General features: G+C 40.7%; 1 protein-coding gene across 2 annotated transcripts in view; it reads right to left on the reverse strand.

Moving 5' to 3' along the window:
* The window catches only part of LOC139634111 (protein shisa-7-like), a 38,722-nt gene that overhangs the window by 10,257 nt on the left and 5,749 nt on the right, over nucleotides 1-22,716 (reverse strand). The window contains exons 3-8 of one of the 2 annotated variants that reach the window (XM_071500373.1): nucleotides 9,448-12,713; nucleotides 7,832-8,074; nucleotides 7,456-7,572; nucleotides 6,660-6,805; nucleotides 4,608-4,676; nucleotides 1,352-1,570 (exon numbers count right to left, since the gene is read on the reverse strand). In XM_071500373.1, the coding sequence (XP_071356474.1) occupies nucleotides 1,352-1,570; nucleotides 4,608-4,676; nucleotides 6,660-6,805; nucleotides 7,456-7,572; nucleotides 7,832-8,074; nucleotides 9,448-9,854 (1,201 nt within the window). In that variant the 5' untranslated portion in view covers nucleotides 9,855-12,713. The remainder of the gene's footprint in view (nucleotides 1-1,351; nucleotides 1,571-4,607; nucleotides 4,677-6,659; nucleotides 6,806-7,455; nucleotides 7,573-7,831; nucleotides 8,075-9,447; nucleotides 12,714-22,716) is intronic. The other variant, XM_071500375.1, reaches the window with a different exon arrangement.

Consider the following 22,716-nt stretch of genomic DNA (forward strand, 5'->3'; position numbering starts at 1 on the left):
GAGGAGAAATAGCCCACAAAGAAAGTCGTGGGGTGGGAGTCGGTCAGCTGACTTGAGAATAACTGGCTCACAGTTTAGTTGGCTGCGACAAACAACGAAATCTGGTGAAGTAGGCGGTTATGGTGTAAGGTGATGTTCGGTCATACAGAGCCAATGCCCACTTCCCACATGGATAATGTTTATGCTACCATGCAACAAACCAGTTTTAGTCACTCGTCTCAATATATTCACAAGAGATAAGTGGAAAAACTGATGGTTAGTTGACTGTGGAAAACCAAATAAGAGGCCAGTGTTATATTTCATACATAAAAGTCAGTTCACTAGTCATGGGGAGTTCTACTGATACGTTTGCTTGGGCTTGGAGATGTTACACTCATGAAAGGAAGACAGAGTTGAAAACTGGAGGTGTGGATTTAAAAGACGTGGGTGTTTTCCTCGCAGGTTGGACATCGTGAAAGATGTCGTCATGCTATGTGAAGTGTAGGATCCAAGCTGCAACCCTCAGGTCTGAAAACTGAAGCCAACAGTGAAGTGTTAAAAACTGCAGTTCCTTGAAAGGCCGCTTGAGTCTGGCTCCAAAAGCGAATCCATCCCCACAGACTCCCATGTTAAAATATTCAACCCTACAGCAGAAATGAATGTTTACAGCCTGGTACGAAAAACGGTTTTGGTCTCTAGAGCTAATTTCGTCCTTCATGACAACTGTACCAGGGTGAATTTTTATCACTCACCTGTTTACATTTTATTTTTGTTGGGGCTTGTACCAAACACCTATGTTCCTTTACGTCTGTAGAATATGATTTATAGGCCTGGAGCATCTCTGTGGCACATGTTTATGGTCTGGTCTGACACATCTTACCTTTATCAAAAAACTGCAGCTCCTGTGATTCGGATGTAGCACCATGTGGCCATATTGCAATTGCAATAGTATTTTGAATAATTGTTCAGCTTTAATATATATTTTCAATGTCAGCCTGTGTCTCCATTTGACTCCACTGAAACCTTTGTGAATCCAAGCTGACTACAGCTAGCATTATCAACACAGGATCAAATTTTCAACAATATTTTCTCTGGAAAATTCCTTTAAACACATTATATTTCAAATCTGAAGCAAAACAATCAAAATAAGTTATGTATGTACAGTGAGTCAAACCTTTGAGGCAGTTTTATAAATGCACTCAGCAACGGCATGGCTGCATCACCTGAAAGGTTTCACTGCTTCTGAATAATCAATTAGTCCCACTTGCCCTCTTCCTCCTCCTCCCTCAGGTTTTCCTCTTTACCTCCCTTGTTCTCCCCTTTTCCCTCTTGTGCATTTCAACCCTCTCTCTACACCCCCCACCCAGCTCACCCAGCCTCTTCAGGGAGCTGTAGCGGCTGATCTCAGGTTTCATGGTGGCCTCGTAGGACGGCGGCAGCTGGGCCAGGTTGTGGAAGGAGTGGGAGAAGGACGGGTGGCTGCTGTTGTGTCTCATGCCGCCTCCCATAATGTCGGGACCTTTACCGCTACCCGAAAGCAGAGTGGGACCGGAGGAGAGCTGGGGGGTGTTGTTCATACGAGATCCACGCTCTGGGGAGAGACAGTGACAGATGGACAGAGGGACAGGAAAAGGGATGTAGAGAAAGGAGAGAGGGGGAAAAGGAAGATGATAGATAGAGCAAGTGAAAAAGGGAGGGAGGGAAGGGAAATGGAAGATTAGAGATGAAGAAGAAGAGGAGGGGAAGAAAAACAATGAGGGAAAAACAGAAAAATAAAGACAGAAGATGGAGCGTGAGAGGATGGGGGAGAGTAGCAGTGAGGGAGGGAGGGAGGATAAAGTGAGATGTATGAGGAGTGGATACAGAAAAATGACAGAAAATTGAGAAGAAAAGGATGAAAGGGAAGAATAAGTGGAGAAGAGGAAAAACAAGAAACAAGAGAAGAAGATACAAGCTGATTAATGATCAGTAAACACAGGAAGTGGCTCTGAGCTCCATGGCGACCATCTATAAATACAACTCTGTACTGATCATCCGAGGCTCGAACACAAACGTATCAGCCACATGTAAATACACAGAAATACACTGATAGCATCAAGGGGGGGGGGTCTCTATACACACATTCACATTTATGCAAAGAGCAAAAGCAGCACATCCATCAATACATAGAAAGATGGTGCGACTTATGTAAGATTAGCAGTATGGGGGAGGGGCTGGGGGGGTCTGTTTTGCAACATGTATACTCATATCAGTTACATCATACAGTTTACGAGTACATTCATATTTTCCAAACAGCAAACAGACAGTCGATGACCCAACATGTACCGTAGGTGCACTCGTGGTGACCCAACATGTGTAGGTTCTGTACATTGAAACAACGTGAAATCGACAAACACATGCGGCTCATTGCTGGAACATCACTACTATCCAAGGAGTAATTTCAGATGCTGAATTTATTAAAAAAAAAAAAAAAAAAAAAAAGTTGAGGAGAAACTTTATCAACTGCTGAGCATCAGCAGAGGACTTAAAAAAAGGTTAAAAATGTGAGAATACAGCAATAAAAGATTATGTAACTGTGAAAAACTGGCCATTTGCTGTTGTTTCCTGTGTTTGAGACAGACACAATCGATGTTGAGTCCATTCTGGGTGGTAATGGTTATGGGCTGCGATCTTGTTAAGATTACTGCTGGACATATACTGGTCATTGACCATTGACAGTAATGGGCAATAATGGCCAATAATGTCTCCGTTAAGCGTCACCCAGGGAACACACACCACATCGACTTCTGTACCGTGCATGTCACACACACGGTGGCAAAAAAGCAATGCCAGCTGTGAGATCATAGGTTGTAAAGTACGAACTGAACTGAGCATAATGAGGAAAATACAACCAAAAAGCTTCAAACGTTGTGTTAAATATGCCGTTTGTCTTCTCTGCCACGGTGCAGAATTAGCCTGGTCATTTCCAAGAGTGCAAGATAATCGATTTCTTTGGAACACCTACGATGGCTGACAGAGAGGTTTGATAATGGTGTCATGGAAAAATGAACTTCAACGTGTGCAGAGTGTCTGACTCAGAGAGTTGAAGTGTTCTGTTCTTGTTTCCTCCCAGGAGGCTGTTAACATTATCTAACACTGGAAGATTGAGGACAAAACTAAAGGGAACCAAGGACAAAGATCTGAATACAGGTCTAAAACTTTACCTGTAGAACCAAAGACGTCAAGAATGAACTGTCATATATGAACTGAACTCTTCAATGTGATCAGTGTTGATTATGCACAAACATTGAAGAATGACACAGAAATGTATAAAACTTAGAATATGAGAGATTTTTTTTTAACAACTTCCAGTTTCCTTTTATCCACTGCCCAGAAACAAACTGATGCCTCTAAAATATTTATCACTTACAGATATAATTTACAGCAATAATGCATAAAATTAATCAATGGTTTGTTTAATATTTTATCAGTTAATTAACATAAGGACGTTTGACTTGCTGGTTCACATTAGACTGACAAACTGTGCTTCCAGCACACATTAAAGCACCATTTATGCTAAACTTGTAATTTAATCTTCACTCTAACTCAGTTTATTCTTTGCAGTTGCCTTCTTGAGTAATTCATCCTCCGAGGGACAGAATGGTTTGGAATAATTAGCACTGAAACAATTTGGAAAAGTTCAGTGAAAATCGTGCTCGTCATCGTCCAGGACGTCAATGTGACGTCAGAAAGACGTCGGACTTTATCGATTTCAGTTAGAAATGAAAATCAGGTTGACGTCAATACTGGTTTTGGCTTCCTGACATTGTGACACTGTTTGGCAGAGGTTGGGTTTAGCTCAAGAATGAATTTCAGAATTTTATTTGTCAAGATGGCGTTGACATGAGACACTGGTTACTTAACAACACAAAAATAGCAGAATATCAAGGTCAGCTGTCGTCAGTATTGTATATTAAATTGACTTTGGCATCAGGCGTTGGCAAGCTGTTTCCTTCTGAGTTCATTATCTCATCGAATGTCCACAAAGACCTTCTCCAGAAACCTGTGGCAGCCATTTAAGATGCACCAAATTAGGCTTCACAAACAATCAGAGTGCTACTTATTTCCTGAGGACAGTGCTGGCATTGCTTTTTTGTTTTCTTGGTGCAAAGCCTGGGAAAACAGACTCAGGAAGTGCAGTGACCTCGCTTAAGCCAAGACCTCCATTAACGTGTGGTGTCAGCTGTAAGCACACTTGCACATCACTGCTACACTGAGAGAAGAAGAGGAAGAGGAAGAAGCACATTTGGAAGCAGGCTTGTGGTAGTAGTGGGTGGTGGTGGGGCAGACAGGCTCGCATTAAGCAGAGGGCAGGCCAGACAACTTTTAGCTCACACTCTTAACAATGATGTGTCACTGTCAACACAACCATGTAAAAAAAAAAGCATCATTTAAAACATGTTTTAAACCACAAATGTGTGTGTTGCCACAAGGTCGTGTTGACAGTGGCACAGCTGTTTTAAGAGTGCACTACAACAGGCCGTCAAACCAACAACAAGACAGACAGACAGTGTGGTAGTGAGGCCGTTCACCCGGCCGGCAGCTCGCCGCCGCCTGTGCTAGACTGTGCTGCTAACCACGAAGCTTACCGATGGTAGCAGAGTGTTTGGGGCTGGAAGCAGACCCCTGCTGGTTAAAATGGTGGTGCAAGTTCCCAGCTGCAAAGAGAGCAGAGCTGACAAACTGATGGACAACCACTCGAGAGACACAAGAGGCGTGTGTCGAGTAAGCATTTGTGTCAATAGAGAGACAGTGGGTGAAACAGGACAGAGAGAGAACAAGACAGTTCAGAGAAGAAGTCAGTCCCTCCAGGAATTCACTCATTTTTGTCTCTACTTATTATCAATATTCAATCAAACTCTTAATTAGCACATGATCTGGTGGGGCAAAACCCCCCAGACAGGAAGAAGATGAAGGTTAGTCTAAGTTAATCTTTCTGGTCCATTTAACCTGCTTGTTCTTTGTTTGAGCTGCAAAAATAAGTCAATTAATCAGCAAATTAACGAATAATGAAAATAAATGTCAGTTGTTTGCAAACTCTAAATCCAGTTTCATAATTATGTGTCATGTGCAAAGGATCAGATTGTACTATTTTTAGTGTGTTAAAATGAAGTCAAATCAAGTGTTAATAGAACATTGACTGTGTGTTAGTCTATGTAACCTGTTCAGAAAATCAAGTTTCAGCAGTGTCCATAATGTAGACTCTCCTATTCCAGCAGAGCAGGAGCATCTACAATAAATGTGGAAAAATACAAAATAAATCCAATATTTTAAAAATATTTTCATTTATTTCAGCACCAGATTTTTTTCTTGACTGGGATTTTGTTGAATTTCCTACAAGATTATTTGCAGAGTCACAAAACAATTCAAATCCTGGAGCGACTGAAGGAAGAGGGCTTGTTTTTGTTTGAGGTGAGAGACAGTGGCAGAGCGACAGAGAGACAGAGCAGAAGTGAAGAGAGAGACGTGTTGTTTGTGTGTGTTCAGACTGTAACTGTGTAAATGGTTAAGAGCACAACAAAATCAACACATTCACCAGAGCTCAGAGGGAAAAGGCAACTTTTTTTTTTTTCCTGAAGTGTGATCGTTCCAACTATAATCTGTTAATGCGAGTAACATTTTTGTCTCATTGGCAACAACATACAGGACTGTGAACAAGAATGAGAAACAAAAATTAAATAAAGACTTTTTGCAGCCACTTTCAAAGCCCTGATTACCTCAAACCAACAAATACTGTTATAAAGATCAATCTGTTATAGCAAATATTAAAAAAGCCTCATATTAGAAAACATTAAGGCTTCCATTGAAATTCAGCTTTTAAACACTAAAATGCTCATTTGTTTTTTTTTTTGGTTTTTTTTTTTTATTTCTCTGGCAATGACATAACAACCCGTCAGCCCTCATGGGTTCAGTGACAGTGCCGTGTTGAGCATTTAATTAATTAGCACATTTTTAGGTTAAAATTATAATTAGCTGAACATCTGCCTAAAAACTAACAACAGAAAAAGAGAGAAGAGTTTTTGTTTTTCTGCCTACGAACCATAATTATAAATCTGCAACATAAGAGAGAATTCACTGGGAAAGTTCAAGAAATTATTGTCATCATTAATATTTCTCTAGATGTCAGAGGAGTGTTTTCTTTTACAGAGATAATATTAATGTCACTACATGTTCTCAAATGAAGATTATTCATGCACAAACTGTGAATATGAACTGGTTAGATTTACAGATATTCTCCTCTAGATGCAGAAGAAGTAAAGATGAATCCACACTATAAGCTATTAAAAGGACTATTAGACAGATTTTTACTAATAACTGATGTGATGTTGCTTGAGTTTAAAACAAAAACCCACTGAGATTATCCATCAGCTTTTCTAAATAGCTGTGTCTGGCAACATTTCAGTCCCAACAAATGTATTCCACTTGAAGTGTGATGTGTGTGACCAATACTGAGATTGAACTGAGATTAGAATAAAAGCAGTGAGAATTAAAATCCACGTCCTGGGGGAGACAACAACATGCCCTGAATCAAACGTTCATTTCACCTGAATGTGAATGTGCCTCGTTTTCTGTCTCCACCCTGACAAATGTGTGTATTTAATATGTTTGTTTTTTATTAACGTGAAGTTCTTGGCACTTACTGCGGTTGTCTTTGCTCTGCAGGATGGGGGTGTAGAGGTTTTTGGATGTGCGTCCGTCTGAGGTGGTGGTGGTCAACACTGTGGTGTTGTTCCTCTCTCCCTGCTGCACAGGGCTCGACTGGTGACGCAGGATATCCACCAGTGATCTGACACAGCAGAGGATGGATGGATGGAGGGAGGGAGGGATGGAGGGGAGTAGAGGAGGGGGAGAAGACGATAGACAGAGAGAGATGTGAAGAGAACAGGAAGGAGACAGACAATAAGAATGTGGAAGATACACTGAAATATTCAGCCATTTTACAGAGGCAACCTGATCTTTAAAGGTCCCATTGTGTACAGATATCTATGTGTTTGTGATTATAAAGCAGGTCTAGGTTCTATATTAATACTGTGAAAGTATCAAAGCCTCAGTCCACAGAGAAATGCACACAGCCTGTATTCAGAAACTGAGCCTTAAAACCAGCCGTCAGGACTTCTGGAACTTTGTGATGTCACAAAAAGCAGTAATGCCCCAAACCCATCCCATATTATATTTATTCAATCAGTCAGGAAACAGTCAGCCAATCAGAAAAGAGGCTCAGAGCATCCATAAAATTGCCTAAAACATTTCATAAATTCACCATAGTACATTTCTGCATCCTTGTGTATCAAATAGTAAAACACGTCACATGACGTCCGTTTGCAATCTCTATCAGCATTTGCTAGCAAACCAAACCAAATGCTAAAATACAGCTACATAAACCAACCAAAGTAAACGAACTACAGGTCTGTTCCCTGTCCTCTAACTGAGTCTCACCTGGGCATGTTGATGTCTCTGTTCCGGGGTCGACGCGCCACCTTGCTGAAGGCGATCCTGACACCCACAGCCACCACCACGGTGAAGGAGATCACCCCTCCGATCACATAGGCAGTGCTGTTTTTAGAGGAAAATTACATCAACTCACTCAGCACAGGAGAGGAAAACAGGCAGCAAACAAAACTTGGCTGAGGTTGTAGTTATTTATACTTTTGTGTGTCTGTTGTTCATTTCTGTTTCATCCATGTTTCATGTGGCTGCTGTAATGTTGCATGTTGCACTGTGGCCATACACCATCATTCCTCTTTTTGTATTGTTACACTGCTTTACTGGCTTTAACCACTTCTCGCAGCGACAAACTGGTCCAGACCCTCACCTGCTGTTCTGCTGCTGGAGCGTCTCAAAGTCCGGGTCAGGCTTGTTGCCCGCGGGCACCGTGACGGGGACCTGTGGGTCGGCCCAGACGGGGGACTTGTAGTTGGTGCAGGAGTCCTGGTCCAGCCGGTTCCTCTGGTGCTCGCAGCAGAACCGGTAGTGGCAGGTACCGCAGCAGTAGATGTAGCTGCCCTTGGAGCAGTTGAACGTGCTGTCAAAGTGCCCCATGACGTCGAAGTAACCCCTGAGGAATAAAGTTTAACAAAGACACAGTATTTGATGTCTCTGCTACTTGTCCCGTTAAAGTGGAAGTACCAAGATATTTTACTTAAATAAAAGTAGTAATACCACAATGTAGAAACATTCTGTTAGAGGTAAAAGTCAAATTTTTACTTAAGTAAAAGTAAAAAAATACATAACTTAAAGTACCAAAAGGAAAGGTTCTCATTAAGCAGAATGGCTCATTACTGTTTTATATTATTGGATTATGATTACTGATGCATTACTGTGTACATCACTGTAATATTGCAGCTGGTAGGGGTGGAGCTATTTTATTAGTAATCTGAATCTGCAAAGTAACTAATGTCTTAAATTATCAAATAAATGTAGTGGAGCAGAAAATGCAAATACTCGAGTAAAGTACAAGTACCACAAGCTGTATTTAAGTACCGTACCTAAGTACCTTGGTCTTTTGCAGAGGCAGTTTTCTAAAAAGCTAATGCACATTTTTCATGGCTTGTTACTGTTTTACAGTTTTTTTTCACTGGGTTTGGTGCATTCTGTGCTGCCTACGTCCTCGAGGCACCATGACTCGTCGTTGGAGGAGCTCCAGCTGAAAGAGGTAAACTCCAAGTGGATAACGCTTTGGTTTCTCTGCTGTCTGAAGGTGCAGGGTTATCTTCATCAACTGACCAATCAGCATCAAAATGGAGCAAAGACATCTAGTTCTTGTTGCCGAGCAGCTGGAGCTGTGTAATCTCAGAGAGAGATGACACCAGGTTCAGAGGGGCCTCGTGAGGCTTTTGGAGCTTTATGTAAGTTATAGATCTGTTTGTCTGTTATCATTGTGCTGTTAGTGCTGCTTTCGACTGCTCGGGTGAGCCTGCTGGTGATAGTTGTGGTGTGTAGCTGTTCGCCAACACACAACTGATTTAGAGCTGATTACATGTTGCCTAGCAACAGCAAGACGCCTCTCAGTGCAAAATATAAGCCTCAGCGAGATCAGGATGAGAGCAGCAGGAGGAGAGGAATCATGGTGTGCCTCGCTTTTATGGCTTCCAGTGTGATCAACATGTTACACAGAAAATTAGCTTTACTTTGAAGGTTAACTTTACTGACTTCATACTTTCACAGATTTAACCGCATTCTGCCTTTTCAGTTTTCATCAAACAACTTCATACGACAGCCCCTCTGGTGTTCTTGCATTATTAAATCCTTAAATCTGATTTCCATCAGCTTTTTAAAGACCACGTGAAATGAAAAATACATTTCCACATTAAACCCCTTCCATAGCTAAACCCAGCCCACACATTCAGAATATGTCACATTACACAAGATACAGATGCTCTAACTGCTGGTTCATTTCCCCACACAACAGGAAGCAGATCTGTTCTGTACCTGCACACGTCCACATCCACCAGCTGTCTGGGAGGCGGAGCCACCTGGGCTGCTCCGAGCGGAGGCTTCAGGGCGTCGGCCGTCATGTTCCTTGGCAACATGGTCTGAGGGAGGGGCTTTGGAGGGAGTTCAGCCATCACTGGAGGAGTATCCCCGTCCTCCATCTCTGCCGCTTTTGGCGCCACCTTGGGTCCGGCGGGCAGCGGCGGCTTGTAGCCAGTCAGGAGGAACAAGGTGTTGCCCGTTTTCCCAGCTGCAGCGGAGCCACCGTTGCTGGTCAGAGTCCTGACATCGCCATCAACAGCGCGTCGCTTTGTGGTGATGGTTACCGTGGAGACAGTGAGGCAGGAGAAAAGCAGGACAATGAGGGATGACCAAAACATCCCTCTTGAAATTGATGGCCTCATTGTCTTATCACAAAGTTCTTGATGTTTAAAAAAAAAAAAAAAAAAAAACACAGAAACTCTTCCAAGATGGCCGCTTCTTGGCTTATAAAAACCCTCAGTATGAAAAGTTTCAGCTCCAGTCTGCTGAGCTAACAGCTTCTTGTTTTGTACACGCTGCACAGGTGCAGAGGGTTTCTCTCCGAGTTCACTTTGTTCTCACGGTGTTTCATCAACGTGTTTGACATTTCACTCTCTCATCTTAATGTAAACATTTCTTCCTGTGTACAAATCCCTCCATTGAGCAGCTTTTGTAAACATTGAGGTCTTTCAGAGTTTTTAGGCCCTGTACGAACTGCCTGCGAAATGGCTATTGATCTGAAATAATCAATTTAAATGAAAACTTCGATCATCAATAGAGAATAATATGGGTTTATTTTATGGCAGCGGGTGTCAGATATTTAATTTTGGTCTGTGGTATTTTACAGTCTATTGGCCAGAATTCAAAATCTTGAAATCTTCAAAACAGGCAGTAATTTTTTTACATTTCTGTAAACAAAATGAGTGTGAGAAACTGTAAACTCTCAATATAAAGACCCCTCCAAAAACAAAGAGTCTTATATCTCCTGCCAAAGAGTTTTCTGGGAGTTGTTTATGGCACGAAAAGTTACAATTCACATAAGAAACTGCGATGGAAAAATGTCGTCTGTAAACATTTAGCGCTGTATGTAAACTTTGTTTTTCACGTCTGATGAGCTTTAACGGATGTTGGAAGAATTCTTGTTGGAGTTTGGCACTTCTGTTGTCCTGTGTGAGTAACTGATGTGTAAAATCATGCATGGAAAAATAATGCTTCTGAAATCAAATCAAATACTCTGGCTGTGTGTGTGTGTCTGTGTGTGTGTGCGCGTGTGTGTGTGTGTGCGTGTGTGTGTAAACAATGCTGCTGGCAGCTTTAGAGATCTCAGCTTTGTTTGGTGAACAAGCTCAGGCTGAATTTGGCACAAGCTGTGACTTAAACTTGTATTTCTCTCACAATCTGCCCAATAAACACGCTCTCTCCTTTCAAAAGATTAGAGCAAGAGAATCAATAAAGGTCAATATGCTTGAAGTTTTGGTTTAAATTATAAGAAGAGTGAATTTAGAAGTTGTGGTTTGACTTGTAAAGGTTACTGCTAGATGACAGCATGAAGCGGCATCGAATCCTTCCAGCAGCTCCTAGAGGACAGAGATGAGCATGTCAAGGCATTCACATAAGAGTGATCGATAGCAAGAGATTGGTGATGAAGTTACAGAAAGAAAAGACAAAAAAAAAAAAAAAAAAAAGTAAGGATCTATGTGCGTTCGATACCCTTGTGTGAGTGTCTTTGCTCTGAGTTTAGCTTGGCCCAACAGAAGAGGACGAAGGAGGGCTTGGGCCCGGTTCTAGCAGGGCAGCGAGGTTCTGCCCACAGAAAAGACATGAAAATGTCCGGATTCATCCGTCAACACAGAGGAACACGGGAATGATGACGGGAACTCGGCACGGCCACGTTCACTTGCCACGCTTGACACCGCAGGCTGCGCGTGACACGGGTGGAAAAAAAAAGTCACAGCTTACAAATCTGTTCTTTCATCCAAACGAATGAAGCGAGCAGTTTCCTCATCGACTCCCTGAATGCGTACGTGCGTCGACGTGACTGAAGATCACTTTGTTGGAGGAATCTTAAGCATTGTGAGGTGTTTTGTTCATGTGAAAGGTATCTGTATGGCTGGTGTTCAGTATGGCTTTAGGTTATGCTTTCTTTTTATTTATTTATTTATTTTTTACAAACTGGATCTCCTTCCACAAAAAATATAAATACAGTGAAAGGTATTAAATTGCATGTTTTAGTAGAATAAAAGGAAGAATGCAAAGCTTGAAGAGGTCACTGGGATTAGATAAAGGGGGCTTTCAGGGCGTTCAGTGTGACGTAATCGAGCGCCACGTGTGGAAGAAACAGAAGACGACAAGGAGTGAGAGGCCTCTCTCATATAAGCAACTGGAAGAAGGAGATAGGAAAAGTGTCAACAGTGTTTCACAGCGCAGACAGAGACGACGGTATATCTCCGAGCCTTTGAGATAGCAGCAGCAGCAGCAGCAGCAGCAGCAGCAGCGTCGGCGGTGGTGGTGGTGACTATATTTATCAGGTTTAGACGTGGCTTGTGTTGCCTGTCAGTCAAACCCGAAGCCTTCAAACGTTCAGACGGTTTAGGAGTGCGGCGGGGACTTATCGCTGTGCACCACGCTGCCAACTACAAACAAACCATCAGCTGGAGGATCTGTTTATAAAGCACTTTGAGCCAATAATGCACTGATCATCTCACTGTTAACGTTAAGAGCAGCAAACACTGACCGAAGACAATGGATATTAACTTTTACGGTTGTTTCTAAAATACCTCTGTAATATGTTGTCATGAATGTGTTGAGATTAAATGTGATTTAAATGGGATGCAGGGTGTTGTAATGTGTTCATGGGCTGAGGGCGGGAGAAATAAAGCTGTACTGTTTCAAAGCTAAATGACTAAATAAACTCTTTTTATGATGATTTAGTGATAGATAGTTTCATAGATTTTTTTGCTTCTTCTCTTGACACAGTCAGTTTGGCACCTGGTTTTGGTCTCGCTTGGAACAAAACAACAGACGAGGAGGGGAAGATCCCAACAACATCAGACGAGTAAAAATAGCTGGAATGGTTATCGAGGAGCCTCGGCTTTGAGAGCAGCTGAGAGAATCCCTCCTGAAACCTCCACGAGGTACAGGGACGGTCCCGATGAGATCCGAGTCGCTCCTGCCTTCTCTCTGCCTCTTCAAGTCTTTCCTTCTCTCACAGGTTCACATCCACTTTGTCACCAGTTTTCACGCTGCAAGAGAAGAACACAACATGCAGGGTGTTTGTCAGGAGACACTCAGTCTAGTTTTGCTGTGGTTTTAAATGCTGATGTAAAGGTTTGTTAAGAGAGAATCAGCACATTCTGTCTGTCTATATATTGTCTGGAAATGTTCACAGAAATCAGATGTGTTTTTTTTTTTGTTTTTTTACCATATTTAATTAAATTTATTGTGTTAATTTTGTTATAATTTTTCCCCAAACAGACAAGATGTGAAGCAACACATGAACGTTTTTGGAATATTATCATATGTCACTGTTATAACATCTTATTCAAACAGCTTTTGAACCTGATATTATGATATGATGGAGCACAAATGTTTGGATGATGCATCATAAACATGAAACAGTTTCAGGCAGTGGGGTGTTTGTTCATCTCCCTAAAACTATTTGTAATTTCTCTGTAACTTTTTGTTGTTGTTGTATTACTTGAACTAAACACAACATTCTGATTAATATGATGCTTTAAGCTGGACTCACATGCTTTCATTTTATTGATCATTTCTGACCAATAGTAAAAAAATACACATCTTATCTATGTTGAAAACAGAAATGATTTCAGTCTGCTGGTTCTGTGTTATGAGCAAATCTTACAATTATTTTCATTATCAAATTATCTGTTGCTTTTTCTCTCGATTCATCAATTAATTTTTTATAATCCATTAGGGCTGAATGATATACAAAAAAAAAAAAAAAACGATTTTGATGATTATTTTTATGAAGATTATTGTGGCAGACAATGCAATAGTGATATGAGTCATGATTTCAGCTGGGTCATTTTTGCATTTCATTTTCACTGAAAAAAATATAAAAATGAGGAGACGATGTGATTTTTCTTGGGGATTGAACCAAACAAACATGTTACTTTATGTCTGGAGAATATGATTTGTAGGCCGGGGCATCTTTGTAGCGCTGCAATGATCATGGTGCTAAAAATGCGAGTGAAATTTTTACCTTCATCAAAAGAAGTGCAGTTCCTGTGATTTGGATATTGGCCAGATTGTGATTTCAATAATATTTGGATTAATTGTGCAGCCCTATAATCCACGAAATGTCAGAAAATTGTGAAAAATATCCCAGAGTCCACGATGATGTCTTCAAATGTCTTGTTTTATCCAAACAACAGTCTAACCCAAAGGTATTCAGTTTGTAAAAATATAAAACGGAGGGAAGCAGGATGAAACAAGATGAAAACAGCTACTTTTGGCATTTTTGCTTGAATAACAATGTGCATTATTCAGAAAAATGATAGCAACAAAGTGAGGTGACTGAAAGTAAAATAATTAAGTGAGTGTTTGTTATACCAGACAAAGATAATAAAACCACCTCCACTGTTTACCTCCATTGTTGTAGCTCAAAATTTCCACAAGAAAAAACTTGTGTCTTCAAAAGCCTTAAATCTATTAATGTGATTTCAGTAAAGTCCAACTTTCTGCACTATTTATGAGGAGACTTTTCAGGTTTTGCTTTATAAGGTTGACTGTATTACTTCCTGTGTGAAGAAATGCACAAACACAACAGCGGAATTGAATGAGGGCAGAGAGGAAATATGTGCAGGAAGTCTGTTATTAGAGATGCTGTGATTTAGGCTGGGAGGGTGGAGGTGATTTTATATAATGCTGCTGCCTTGAGCAACTGTAAGTACAGCTTATTGAATGCTTGATTAAACCTGAAATTCTGCTTAACTGAGGGACCTATAGCACATATACTTGTTCCTACAACACACACACACAGTGACTTGTATATAAAACATCAGCTGACAGAGGAGATGGGAGCAGCCGTGATCTGACTTTGATAAAAAGAGAGCAGGCGACATGACAGCTGCCATATGGACTCATCTGACAGAGGGACAGAGGAAAGAGACCACAGATGTGTGTGTGTGTGTGTGTGTGTGTGTGTGTGCTCTGTTTACAGCATGAGGCCTGCAGCACCAGGAATGGGAGGGGCTCTGCATAACACTGCTGACAGGAAAAAAAAATCAAACAAACCCTAAAATAGATGTGACATACTCTTATTTAATACTTGTAGTTCATGTCGCCATAAACTATATGTTGTGACTTTCATGACCTTTGACCTATGGCCTCTGTGATACCAAGTAAGAGAGAAAGGCCAGAGTATAAGAGGATATTTTTTCTAAAAATGAGGTTTTAAAGTGTTCACAAAGTCAGATATTATTTCTGAATGGGGGGAGTGCCACTGTGGTCATTGAGTGTTGCATTCTGGATTTTTATAACCTTCATGTTGTTGGGCTAGTGACCGATTATAGTGAGTCTTTCAGAGTCAGTCAGCAGTAAAAGTGTTCTGTTAGCCCAGTTTCACCCGCAGGAGTTTACGAAGGCTCTGCACACTGTTCACTCCACTTCCACCACCTCACATCTCGTAGCCAGAGACATCACAAAGGAGGACACACACCACTGAAGGATCCTAGACAGGATTATTCTACTGCACTCGTCAGAATCACATCTCCAATACCTATGACATCTCATCTATGACATCTGCTCAACACACACAGCTTCAGCAGGCCCCCAGCCACAAGGTCGTAAACCGCCATCACTGGTAAGATTTGGAACAAGTGACAGGCCTATTTGAGACTAATTATAAGTAGGAAGTGTTAACAAAGGAGCTGATCCTCTCAGTGTAAGTGGAGGAGAAAAATATATAAGAGCAGGATGTTCTGATTCCAGGGTTGAGGAGCTGATTGGTTGGGAACTATTTCCTGGACCACAGTGACCTAAAAACCCAGAGCCAAGAACTTCCTCTCTGCTGGAAGGTTCTGGGCGCTCTGCTGCCCTGACAGCCTGGCTTCACATCAGTGTGTCTCTGCCCTCCGGGGGCTTTTCTGAGCCGCTTCCTCAGATGTCGTAATTGAGAAGTCCCTGCTGACAAACAGCTGAACTTCTGCTGCTTTCTAGGCAGCAAGTGCACTAATTTAAAAACAACAAAAACACCACAAACAAAAACACTTCAATTCTGAATGCATGCACACAAATACAGATGTGCAGACTTGTGTCCACTCATGGATTAAACATGGAGTGGGTGTCTGCAGGTTAGACAATAGAAATTTAAATTTAACAGCCAGTAAAACCACACAAAGGTAATAAAAAAGTTTAAATTCTGCAGCACTTTGAGTCCATTTTTCTGTCCATTGATAAATTGGTATTATCTCTTGTTAAATCAGGATGTGAGGGGCAGGGGGGGAACTGTTCAAACATCTGTGACAGTTTTATGGGCTGGCATTTTTCATGCTTACTACAAAACACTAAAAATAACACTGTTCTCCAGGAAGTTCAAGTAATGGCATTTTCATGTCATCGTGACTGTGTTTAATAAAGGATATTCTGCTTGTTATTCAGCCTGTTTATTAATCTGAGTCTTTAAATGTGGGTCAGTTTTCTTATATACTGTATGTCTGCCAGTGTTTATGGCTCACATACCTGTATAGCTGTGCCTGTATCTGTCTGTCTGTATCTGTCTGCCTGTATCTGTCTGTATCTGTCTGCCTGTATCTGTCTGTATCTGTCTGTATCTGTCTGTATCTGTCTGTATCTGTCTGTATCTGTCTGTATCTGTCTGTATCTGTCTGCCTGTATCTGCCTGTATCTGTCTGTATTTGTCTGCCTGTACCTGTCTGTCTGTATCTGTCTGCCTGTATCTGTCTGTCTGTATCTGTCTGTCTGTCTGTATCTGTCTGTATCTGTCTGCCTGTATCTGCCTGTATCTGTCTGCCTGTACCTGTCTGTCTGTATCTGTCTGTATCTGTCTGCCTGTATCTGCCTGTATCTGTCTGTCTCTGTCTGCCTGTACCTGTCTGTCTGTATCTGTCTGCCTGTATCTGTCTGTCTGTATCTGTCTGCATCTGTCTGCCTGTATCTGCCTGTATCTGTCTGTATCTGTCTGTATCTGTCAGCCTGTATAACCCTGCTGGTCTCACTCTACCTTCCTGCTGGGCCTGGCCATTCGTCTTGCTGTGTGTGCTGCCTTGCTGCCTATATACCTGCTGCTCTGCCTTCCTGCCAACAGCATGTGACAGTATACTATAGCCAAGCCCCATTTCTCCACCATATACTGAAAGTATACACTACAGCTATATTAAATTACATTACCCTATGAATGAGAGAAAAAGAGCGATGAGCCTGACGAGTTTCACTCGCCACTCTCTCTTTTAAATCTTCTACATTTTATGGCTATGTTCAAACAAAACTGTCATCACAAATAAAGCATTAATTATTTACATTTAGTAATCAGAGCATTCACAGTAATGAGTCACAATCAGCAGGAGCCACACAGAAACAGCTGTTTATGGCTTTCAGCTCTCTCTCTCTCGTTGACCGTCCAAAAGTCCTATTTACAACCTCAAAAGCACAACACACACAACACACTACACACAACAAGCAGACAATCAGGTGGTCAGAGTGTGTGAGTGTGTCAAGGCAAGTTAAATTAAATATTAATTTAATACTACAAATAATTAAGTTAATACATTAATTGGAAAACAGGCCAAACATCGTCATGACACTGGCGAAGGCAGAAGCTATGATCACAACCTTACTGTCGGTGAAAAGCCACAGAGATCAGGTTTGAAACTTATCCTTGGTTTTCACACATCAATCTGATGCTGTTTCACCATCGACAGCTTGTTTCAATCTTTTCAGCTGAGATTAGCTTCTTCATTTCATTAATTTATGGGACACTATTGTCTGTCACCGGCACACTCCACAATATCTGTAGCACGCTGACTGTGTATACCTTGATGGAGTGTGTACACACTGAATACTCATTTGTAATAACTGGGACACATACTCATACTACTATATTTCTCTACTCCCTGCTTTGTATATGTGCCTCTTTTTTATCTGTCGTATCTGCTGGGGGTTGAAGATGGCAGGTTCCTTCTGATCAGTGTTTTATCTGATGTTTTAGTAGATCTGATGAATATATACTGGGGTCAGTCTGAGATCACTTTCTCACAGTCTCAGATTTCTGGACCCCACTGGACTGTATACTGGAAATAAATTTTAAATATTGCTATTTGCTATATATATTTCAAATTCTCAATCTTCTGATCCACAGTCATTTATCTAACCTGCAGTAATAAGTAAGAACAGCTACTTCAAAATGCAGTTATTTTGAGCACAGTATGTTACAAAACCTAAAATGTATGAGTAATGCCTCCCTGAGTGATTCAAACATTTGCAGACGTGGTGCCAGTCTGTTGACTCGCTGCCATATTGTGTTTCATTTACAAGTAACCTGACAACTCCTAGTTCAGAAAGCACATATGGAAAAGATAACCCCTGGTTACCGAGTGATTTGAGTTTGTTAACGCTTTAGTCTTGGTGGTAGAACGCAGTCAGACTGACTGGAATCCTGTAACACTAAACCCTCTTCCTGTCTACAGTATAAATTCAGGCTGGATGATATTTTTCTTTTATCTTTTAATTGTAATACTTTTCATGGAATGATAAAGTGATGATAAGGTCATATTTGATCATTTTACTCAATATAAAATATTTATTCCAAGCAAATTGTGATTGAAAGCTAAGCTAATTAAGAGACAATTAGTCAATTAATCGATTAGTTGACTGACAAAAAATAAATCAACAACAATTTTGATTATCAATTAACCTTTTTGGTAATTTATCAAGATAAACATCCTGATGTGAGAATTTGATGCTTTCTCTATTCTAAATCATTTTATAGTGAAAGTGAATCAATAATAAAAACACTGTTAGCTGCAGCCCTACAAAAGTGTGTGATGTAATCATTACAGCAGAACACGCTTCACTGCACTGAATATCAAACTGATTATTTATAGGTGGTATTTTGCATATGTGTCATTTTCTACTATACATGAATATTGAAAAAATAGTATCTAGTATCAATATCTTTACATTGATTTCAACCATATAGTCACACACACACACACGCACGCACACACACACACACACACACACACACACACGTGCCTGTACATCTGTCTCCATGCTTATAGTAAACTGTATATGTGCCTGTGTATCTGTCTCACTGCTGTATGCCTGCCTGACTTTCCCTTGCAGGGACACATGAGCTTTAAAGACCCCCGACAGGCAGTGAGTTAGTGCAGCAGACCCCCCTGTAAAACACACACACACACTATCTCTCCTCACTCCACCCCTCCATCCATTCACTCCCTCCCTCTCTGGCAGTGCGTGGGCCGAAGCATCTTTCTCAGAATAGCTTTGCAGCATTGAAAAGAGAGAAAGCAAAAGGAAAAAAAAAAGATAAAGACGCTTGTTCCCGTCGTTACTATCTGGTTCTTTTTTCCTGTGTCGTGTGTGTTCTTCTGTAACATGACACAAACAGATATCAGCCAGTCCTGCTGGCTAACGTCATCTCACAGTGGTGTGTTTCTACATGAAGAAAGCCTCTGTCTCCTCTTCCTCATTCACCATCTTCCTCCTCCACGCGCCTCCTCTTCCCTACAACTACTCTTTATTCACCTCACTCTCAGTCCTCTTCCACCATCCTCTCCTTCTCTTTTTTACCCCCCATCTTCAACCCTTCTCTCCTTCTTCTCATCTATACTCCCTCCCTCCCTCCCTCTCACTCTGAAGCATGCTGGGAAATGTGCCAGTGCAGAAGGGCATGTAGCAGCAGCAGCAGCAGCAACAGTATGGCTCTGTATTCTAATATGGACTGGGGCAAAGCCGGCAGAGGCGTCACTGCTGTGAACTCTGTCCATAAAGGTCAATGCACTGCCCTTGGTGCTGACACAGTGATGCGGCGGTGGTGGAATAAAACCGGTTTAAAAATAAAAATCCATTAATGTAGCCTAGTTTTCAGATGATAGTGTGGAGTGAGGAGTATTATAGAAGGCAGATGCTTCCATTAACTCTCATCAGAATGACACTACATAATGTCATAACGATTTATTTCAGCCAGAATAATCTGGTGTTTGTGGGTTGAGCCATAACTACATAATTAAACCAACCAACACATACAAAGCAGACTTATGTAAGTCACTTAGTGAGTTTTGGGTATTCAGTTTGTACATCATTAATTTATGGTACATGACTTTCACAGTGCTTTAGTAAACTTCAGTGAAATGCCTTATGGCTCAGATTCAACACTTTTAAAGCCAAATAAAATCCACAATAAGAAAATGACATGAAAAAAAACTATCACTATCCTCTTTATGACAAAATAAGCAAAAAAATGTCAGTCAGTCAAAATGACAGGGTTTAAAGTAGATACTAGTGACGTAACTAAGTACTGTACTTCTATTTATTATTGATTTTTTTTCAAATAATCTATAAATTGTTTAGCCTATGCCATTTTGAAAAATTATGAAAACTGACATTGTTTTTCTAACCAGTGGTCAGAAAAATATTATTAAATGAATCAGAGTAGCAGTAGATCTTCACATAACAGAATCTATGACTCTGGAATTTTTCTTTGATATGAATGACTTAAACCAACTAATTATTTTGGCTGCAATATTTGTTTTAGTACAAACTGGGCAAAAGTTTGTGCTTTCCTTATTGATTAATTTGCCAATTATTTCCTCAATTAATCTATTAATTGTTTTGTTTAGGAAAAACTGTTAAAAATCCCTGGCATAGTGTTATAGTCACCTAAAGTGACTTCATCAGATGTCTTTATTTTGTCCAAATAACCAAATAAAATTAAATTTCCTATAAATTAAAACCGAGTAAACCTTACTTTGAGAAATACAAACGTTTTGTCTTCAAACTGTTTTTTCGTTCAGTTTCAAAGTTTCAAAATTCTAAATATTGTCTGAGCACAGGAGCTGTATTTATTTGTTGGCATATTTGCAAACTTATAATTTACTTAAACATATTATCGACTATTAAACTATTTCAACTGTTGTATATTTTCTGCACATTAATCAATTAATTGACTAATCTTTCAGCACTAGAAGATACAATGAGGAAATACAATGTTTGCTTGTTGCTCTACTAATCCTGTTCTGTATTATCTAATAACAATCTAATGAGATTTCTAAAGACTCACATTACACAAAACATTCATAACATTTAATTATGCAAACTGATTATGAAAATTGGAACCTATTAACAGGATGGAAAATCAATATGAATTCATGCATCATCAAAGGAAAAACCAGCAGAAACCTTCAACCAACTGATTCCCAGACTGAAGTCTGACAAACACTGAGGAGCCACTGACAGTGAACCAATCACATGACATCGTCTCTGCCACATCTGGCTCATCACTGTGAGTCACTGGTTTTTGTTGAACCTGTAATCTTGGCACCGGGAAACATCCCAAAGAGGGATCAGAACTGCAACAGAAATAATTTATTAATTAATTTCTCACATCACCAGTCAGTCCCACATTGCCTGGATCCCATTATGCCTCATAAAGTGAATCGCTCATATGCCATTGAAAAAGTATAGGGGCAGACGTCTTGTTGCCCTGCGCTGCTTTCAGTGGGTCTTCACTGTTAAAAGCTACTCTGGATTCAAAACCACTCTTCAGAAACCTACGGTTGACCTCACGGAGGCTACGTCCTTCTTTCTACACAGTTTATGCTTTTGTCCAAAGCAGCCCATTTCACAGCCTCTGTACAAGGTCAGTTCTATATAATCCTGCATATGACGTCTGTTGTATTGTTTAGACAAGTTCTTTAAAGTCTGACATCAGTTGTAATTTCAGCAAAACTAATTTCAGATGGATCAATACTGAAATATTTCACAGAGACAGACCTAAAGCACTGGCTTCCTCCAAAAAATGTAAATCCTGACTGTCTGATTTCAACCTGACCTGAGCCACTCCTTGGTGAAAACTGGCACTTACCCTTGGTTGTTCTGTGATAAAGCAAAAATAAGCTATTTAAAACCAAACAGTACCCGAATCAAGCCAGAATATATAAAGTACAGAATAAGAGATATAATAACAGTGAAATGGCAAAGTCTATAAAGCAACTATATGAGAAATAAGTGTTTAATCAATCAACAGAGGTTTAATCAATACTGAGGGGGTGAATCACCATTTGTGTCAAGAGTTATTACCTGATATGTTAATGTTATTATTGATTCCATCATCCACTCTCACTTTATTACACCGTATGCCCTCATCATAAGTGTGAAACAGATAGTGACAGCCCCTGTGAATGAGGACCATTGTGAGACACCTCACAGATAGCACACAGCTTTATTTGCTGTGCTGGTACCAATGCTGCCGGCCTGCGAAGCCACTTTGAATATTTCTTTCAAAAGATTATCAACTGTATAATTAGTCAATCTGATCTAGGCGATAATTATTCCCTCTCCACGGAAACAGTGGTGTAATATTTCTTGGTGACAGCTTCAGAAGGCGTAAATTAAACATAATGTTTTGCTGTCATGTATGTGCAGCAGTGGGATGTTGCCACGCTGTCCCATCTGTTGAAGGTGGCTGATATGACTGGGGAGGAAAAAAAAGGCCTCACAGGGAGAGCTGCACCTCCCTCACAGCCAACTGGAAGGTGTCGGCCCAGCGAGGCGCATTTTCAGCGCTCATCGCGCCGGTCGTACAACCACTCCAGGCCTGAGTGCTATGACTAACCGCTTTGTAAATAACTTCAGTTTGAACAGTGGCACATGGTGGCCGCTCTGCTTTGCTCAGGCAGCGACACTGGCAAGAAGATTCGACAGAAACAAGTCAACAAACAATCTTTGCAACAACAATCACTGCTGCCAAGTGTGGAAAGATCATTACATGAATATGAGTGAGGGGCTGCACTGGGTATGAGAAGCAGTGAGATCATGAATAAGACATTACTACAAGCTGCATCTGTAACATGGGAGCAAACACTATACCATCTCTGCAAGTGGTGATAAAATGTCATTCAGTTTGCCACTCAAAGCTTTTACATGCAAGTCATTAAATCTAGCAACAAAGACTGTCAACTGTCAACCACTGCTCGATTTTGAATAATGTCGGCATCAGTGTCAGTGTTGCCCACTAAAACGGTT

Source organism: Trachinotus anak, unplaced genomic scaffold (genome assembly GCF_046630095.1).
Source record: "Trachinotus anak isolate AG129_WGS33_773 ecotype Australia unplaced genomic scaffold, CSIRO_AGI_Tana_v1 ptg000016l, whole genome shotgun sequence".
In the NCBI taxonomy this organism is placed as follows: Eukaryota; Metazoa; Chordata; class Actinopteri; order Carangiformes; family Carangidae; genus Trachinotus; species Trachinotus anak.